Genomic DNA, 7,173 nt, shown 5'->3' with positions numbered 1-7,173 from the left:
CTCACACACACACACACACACACACACACACACACACACACACACACACATACACACACACACATAAACACACACACAAATAAATAAACAAATAAATAAATACTACTAAATATATAATGAATGAATGAATAATTTTTTAGTTTCCTGATTCGTGTTCTTTCCTAAGAGTCCCCCGATTCCTCTTTGAACACAGAGTGTACAATTAGAAAAATGTAATTTTCTGCACTCTTTCTGAGTTTGTAGCCAACAAGTGATCTTACCCAGTGAGCCACCTCTCTAGCTATTGACCAACCATGTTAAGAGGCACCATCTACCAGGACCCCACAGGTTGGGATAGATGATGCAGATGGGATAGTTGCATACATGTGCTGGCCTGACGTTACTGATTCTGTACCTCGTGATACTTCTTCACTGTCTTTCCTGAGCTGCACGTGCAGGACTTCCAGTTGACAGTTCCGCAACCACAGTTGCCACCACAGCGCTGCACGAGGAGGCATCGTGGGAAGAAGACTGCATTGGTCAGCTTCAGCTCCTCCCTGAGGTTCACAGAGTGATTCCTGGGAGTGCAACTGTAGCGCTTGACATCATCATTGAGCCTGTCCAGGTCCACTGTAGGCAAGCACACACAGGCAGTACATGAGCAGATATGACAAGCAAAGATTCTGATCTGAGACAAGTCTCAAGTGGGGGTTAAATTTGTCCCTGGGATCTTACTATAGAACACTATGGTTGGAAAGATCCAATTTTTAATTTGATCCTATTTTTATTTCAACTTCCAAAATAACAACAAATCATTAGCTGAAATTTGAATCTTTGTTCAAATCCTACAACTTGTGCATGTGTAATGTTTTTGAGATGGGTTTCACATAGTCTAGGCTTGAGCTAAACTTGCTATAAACTGGAAATAACATTGAACTCTTGATTCCCACCCCCTCCACTCCAGAGTACTGTGATTATAAGCCTGTGCCACCATACCTTGTCCTGACACCTTATAAAATGATGTGAAAAGAACAAGCAAATAAGAAACAAAATGGCTGAAAAATAAAACAAAACAGTTGGCAACTGTAAATGATTGCTTTTTTTTCTTTATCTCAATGAATAAATTAACAGCCTCAGTTGCTCCCTGGTTCTACACATTCTAGGTTAACAGTAGGAGAGTTGCTGTAATGTTATCTAATGATTCTGGCCCTGAAGTATTTACAAATAAACAACATGAAGGAACAGGTTTTAGTTTTTTATTTTAATCCCAAAACCAATCAAAGCACAGTGAAAATGGTACCCTAGGGCAACCGAGGCTGCATGTGAGCATATGTCCCAGGTGGGGAGAGCAAGGTGCACTTGTGTGCATTGAATCCTAGGTGGCAGTAGTGTCTTGTTGCAGTGAGGATGTGGCCTTATCTTATGACTGTCTCCTTTCTGGGGAAAGTTGTTTAACAGTTCAGAGCCTCTCCTTCCTCCTGTAAAACATTTAAATATTTAAAGCTTGAATATACTGAACCTGTTATGTGATGAGTACTGGCTAATAGTCTTTATTTTAATTTACTTGATTTCCTCAACTTTTATGTTTCCCCTCTTTAAAAGTCAATAGTTAAAATAAGGAAAGAAAATGCCAGTTTTTCTCTTCTATTTCTCTCTTTTGAACATTTCTCTATGTAATGATTATTAATGATCATACTGAATGGGGATTAATATGAATTAAGGCTATTATACTAAACTTTCAAATTTAAGTCATTGTGATGGTTAGTGTTGCCAGAAGACAGGTTTCCAGGCACACTTGGGAAGGTTAATTGATAAGGTAAGATCCATCTTAAATGTGAGTGGAAATATTCCTTGAACAGGAATCCTGTACTGCATAAAATAAAAACTGTGACGTGAGCATTAGCATTTGTTACTTATTCATTATGTCTGTGGATGCAGTGTGAGCAGCTGCCCCCTCAAGCTTCTACAGCCATGCCTTCTGCACAGTGATAGACTGTAACTCCAGTGTGCCAAAACACAGCCTTCTTTCCTAAGGTGCTTGTGATGAGGTACTGTAGTTATTGAAGCAGTGGAAAAGAAACTAAGACAATCATAATCACTTATTTATATAGTTAATGAATAACTTATAATTTAAAGAGTATTCTCAAAATATACCTTTAAATTTTCTTACTGATGCATACCCAAGTCACTTATTGCATGACCACAGCTAGAAGAAAATCTTGCCACCCACTCTTAGTTCCCTATTCTATACACCAGCCAGGCCACCTCAGGAGAAGCTTCACAGATGTCAGGCAGGCAATGCCACCCTCACTTGCATTCTAGCTCCTGCAAATGTCTCAGTCTGAACTCAAAAGTGTTTGAGGGACAGGAGCAAGGAATTCCTGCAGTATAGATCAAAAGCCAAGGATGATAGAAGAATGTTTCTGAGAGAAAGAAAAATAAAAGAAGTCACAGATATGGGCCAGGAATCTGTTAACTCCATATAGTCAGAAAACTTCTCCGAGAGTAAGAGAGGATGGCCATATGGCCAGGTGACATTTGAATGGGGGTTAAATGGCACCTGGATTGATGGACTGCTCTGAGTGCCTTTCCATATAAGCAGCTGTGCTTTGAATCTCAAGGGCAGTGGCTTATTCCTGTTATATGCTGAGCCCAGGACACTGTGGGGAATCAATAAATGCTAAATAATCACTGTGCATAATTTATTGCTGTTTTTCCTTCCTTTGTAAAGACACGTCATAAGTTTAGCTATAATCAATCCAGCTTTAAATTGAATGAACTCTGTCTTGGGAAAGGAACCATTTTTATTGCTGCTAAAGCCCTGCCAACAACTGCAAGCAAAGCAGGAAGGATTGCATAAACGGATTAAGAAGTGCAGCAGTCAGCAATTACAAGTGTCACCTTGAGATAAATACTCATGTTGGCTCATGCATTACTGGGATGGGGGACCAGGCTGAGGTAGAGGGCCAAATCTGCTGCCAGTGACAATGACAATGCGTTTGTCCAACAGAAGAATAAACAGATGCAGTGAACAGAGTGGGGGCTGGGTGGGACGTGATGCCTAAGAAAGCAGAGACAGAGCATATCAGCACTGAGCTGTTTCCTTACTACAGTTCTATGCTAGGCAAGCTCTGTTACATTCCTTTGCTCCTACCTTTTTAAAAAATAAAAATAATGAATGTGAAGAGAAAATGTCAACCTGCCCTGGCCTCTTTCCTAACAGAGAAATGGAGAAACACACAGGTGGAAAGAAGAAAACCAATATCACTGGACTTGTATCAGGAATTCCTTTCTTTTTTTTAGTTTTAGTTTTATAAAATGTAGTTTTATTTTTATGTTACTCTGCTGTTACATAGGGCATAACATTTTCACAAGGCTTTTTGGGGACTACAGTCAATGATTAGCAAACACTGTATAGTGGTCCAACTCTTTAAAGAACAATCACTGGACAAACCCGATACCCTCTCACATGTGCACAGATCTGCATGGAAAAGTGCTAAAGTTTAGACTTGAACTTCCACACTTTATTTCTCCTTTCTAGTGTATTAGGAAAGGACATGCATTTTAATTTTCTCAAGGCAATGCTTGTATTCTGGCAGCAACATGCTACTTCTATACCAGAGCTTCTAAGGCAGGAGGTGTAAGTGAATTTTTATTGGGAAGGAAGTTGTCAACTTAAACATCAGCAAATGAAGAATGCAAAAGGAAACTCCCTGCTTTCACAGACAGATGTAACCTCCAGAATAAGTGACACAGGAGACATTTCAATCTGTGATCCCAAGGCCAGATGCATTAAGCGCTTTCCCATTCAATCTAACATTCTATTTGCCAGTAGAAGCAAGGCAGAACTAAAGGAAAGACATCCTTGTCTGTGTGCCAGATTTTTTTTTGTTTTTTGCTAAGAATTGGTATTCAATAACTAACAACTTCATGAATGAACCAAAGAAATTGCTCAGATTCTTTTTAGCTTAATCTTTCTAAGCATAAAGAGAGGGGAAACGATTCAAATCCGATTATTCTGTCTTATTCTAGGAAGCTCTTATCTCTAACCTAACCTAGAATGTTGTAGGAAAGGTTGTGGAAGAGCTGAGATATCAGCACTGTAGAGTGGAGTTGCTCACTGCAAGGCATGACTCGTGGCATAGAGCATGGCTTCTCAAAGGGTTCCTCTAAGATGCTGACCCGAGGTGTGCAAGGGGGACTCTGTAGGAAACCTGTTAGGAAAAGGGCTAAGCAGGTGACATTGGTGTTGAGTAGATTTATAGCTCTGGGGCAGTGGTGAAAGGTGAGAGGAGTAAATGAATAATTGTATTTTTATAACAAACAACAAGGGGCTCTTAGCCTTTTTTCAGGGTCCGTAAATTCCACAGGAGGAGTCTGTCTACTTTACAATCTCACTGTGAATTTTCAGATCCCCTCTTCTATAAGTCATGGCCTAATTGTGGAAACTTCTTATAGATCAACCAAAAATTGGGGAGAAAAGTTTCAGTTATTTAATAATTTTTATAAGAAATTAGGATATTGAAAACTTAAAACCATGGATTACTTTAAATTTCATAATTCCATTTACCACTTTTATCTATAAAAATTAAGCTACTATATCACAATAAAATGTTATCAGTCGAGCCAGGCGGTGGTGGCGCACGCCTTTAATCCCAGCACTTGGGAGGCAGAGGCAGGCAGATTTCTGAGTTTGAGGCAAACCTGGTCTACAAAGTTAGTTCCAGGACAGCCAGGGCTACACAGAGAAACCCTGTCTCAAAAAAACAAAAACAAAAACAAAAACAAAATGTTATCAGTCAAATGCTGATTTCTACAGTTCAAAAGCATCATGAAGCAATGTGGTGATAGGAATTTACTAAGCTCTTACAGCATGTAGGAAATTGGTTCTTGCACATACTTGAATTGATTTCACAATAAATCTTTACTTTGGATATTTCTGTCTCCATCTTTTAGTTGTGGAGAGATTCAGATTCCAAAGGGTTGAGTAACTTGTTTAAAACTAGTAAATGCTCATCCAAGATTTTCTAGGAAAAAACTGTAAGTAACAGAATGTCTGAAAGGCATTGAATTCAACTTGAAGAATATTGAGACAAGTCCCTGTCAATGAGAATACTATTTAAGGGTATGTATGCAGCCCATTTATAAAATAAAAATTAGGAAAACAAATGGAGGGATGCTTAAGAATCAGGCAGGGTTTTTGTTTTGTTTTGTTTTTATCTCTTTCTTTCCCTTAAGCCTGTAAATTTGATCTTTAAATACCAATGGATTCCCCATAGCTTTATAACCAGCAAAGCCAGGTTCATGACATGTCTATCTACTTAGACAATGTCAGTGAAACTTTCTGAATTTGTTTCTCTTTCTGAAAATAATGGGGGTAATGATACTTTCATGCCATGCATTTATTTATTTTGAATGAATTTAGAGTGTTTGAGGTCCAGGTCCAAGTCTCAGCTGTCAGTAGTTCTGACCCACATTAATGTTGCAGACAAATGAGGTCAGCTTGAATATAGAATCAGCTACTGTCAGTAGTAGCTTAGGAGAGGTGGTGGCCACCTTCATCTACATATCGGAGGGAAAATGTCCAGGTGTGTTCAGTCTGATTTATGTGACCTACATTGTTCTTTCAAGTAAAGACACCCAATAAGTCAGGATTTCCCATACTAGCAATTTCTGAAACCATATATGCTCTTATACAGGAACATTGTCTCCTAAATCTTGGTGGTCCAGAGAGCAAAAGATTCTATGTCTGAGAGGTTAAGAAAGAAATAAACTTTGAGAGAAGAAATACTCAATGATTGAAACAGTTCTAGAAAGTTCATGGGTAGGCAGTACCCTAATAAATTTGGTACTTGGCAATTTTTATGTACACTTTCAGAGAGTGCAGTAAATACATGGCATGTTTGCAGACTCCTCGAGGCTTTCCAGATACTGCATGACCTCAGTCTTACAGGGAAGATAATGGAGCTCAGAGAAAAATTGGCTCTACACCAAGATCTTCAAGCAATTAAAATAAACACCAAGTACCATTTGTGGACCATGATCAGGTGCTGGATTTCCTGTGACTGCCTCATCTGTACATGGTTTTGCAAAGTGTAGAAAAGCGCATAGCCATTTTACAAAACGTGCAATTCCTCCAAAGGTATGTTTTCTCCAAAGCTACTGTTTTAGGATTTGAGTCCAAATTGTAGGACATGTTTGCTGGGCTCCAAAGTCCTTTTATTTTCAATCCATAGCATTATTTCTTCTTCTCCATTTTGGAATTGAATGTTGTGGATTGGTTCTAATGCTATTTGTGTTAATTTGGCTGCTTAAATTACACAGGAAAGGGCATGTCTGCCTGTACAATGCTAAAAGTCCCCATCCCTAGCTGGCTTTGATTTGTGAAGTAAAGTTGCAGGTGGTTAATGACTAGGCAAAGAGACAGAGGCAGATTTCCCAGGCAAGGAAGCATGAGTAGGAGGATTAGAATCTCCATGACAGGGGAGCAGAAAGATCAAACCTGAGAGATGCAGGAGAGAAAGCATATGTCAGAATCAGGATAGAGGGACTCCAGTGGCTACTCCCCTAATTGGGTCTGGAGTAGCAGAAATGGAATATACATATTGAAAATAAGACTGCATGTGTGTTTTTCTTTTAGGAATCCAAAACATTTGGGTGGGTATAGAGGAGGCACTCATGCCTGCTGGGGAGTTTAGAGCAGATTAACTCACTACCGCTAAAATTGAGGGTAAACACTTTTAACACTGTGAAAATTTTAATCTAGTATTTACTATGTTTCAAAAAAAAGAATGAAGATGATCATGTTTCAGTGATTTGTTACAAAATGAGGTCTACTGTGGTAATGGTGTTTGAAGTGCATCTGAGTGTCTAACTTTTAGAAAGGATTTCAGGAACTATCATCTCAAGCCTGCCTGACCAGTGCTTACTCGTGTCATTCAAGGGCTTTACAAAAATACTTTCACCCAGGGATTAAATAAGCATCTAAAGAAAGCTGCAAGCACTTGGATTTTCAAATATTTACTACATCAGTACCTTTGGAGACTTATTTATTTTTAAAATTTGTGAATACATTATTTTTTATTTTAATCTTTTATTTTATTAGATGATTTCTTTATTTACATTTCAAATGCTATCCCGAAAGTTCCCTATACCATCCCCCTGCCCCTGCTCCCCTATCCACCCACTCCCACT

At 38.9% G+C, this 7,173-nt stretch overlaps 1 protein-coding gene across 2 annotated transcripts in view; it reads right to left on the bottom strand.

Annotated features, from left to right (window-relative positions):
* Positions 1-7,173, bottom strand: part of Pdgfd (platelet derived growth factor D) — a 214,468-nt gene that overhangs the window by 14,269 nt on the left and 193,026 nt on the right. For both annotated transcript variants that reach the window (XM_021207208.2, XM_021207209.2), the window contains exon 6: positions 395-609. In XM_021207208.2, coding sequence (XP_021062867.1) covers positions 395-609 — 215 coding nt within the window. The remainder of the gene's footprint in view (positions 1-394; positions 610-7,173) is intronic.

The sequence above is a fragment of the Mus pahari genome, chromosome 10 (assembly GCF_900095145.1).
Source record: "Mus pahari chromosome 10, PAHARI_EIJ_v1.1, whole genome shotgun sequence".
NCBI lineage: Eukaryota > Metazoa > Chordata > Mammalia > Rodentia > Muridae > Mus > Mus pahari.
Note: the sequence above shows the minus strand (reverse complement) of the source record. Positions and strands in the feature narration are given on the sequence as shown.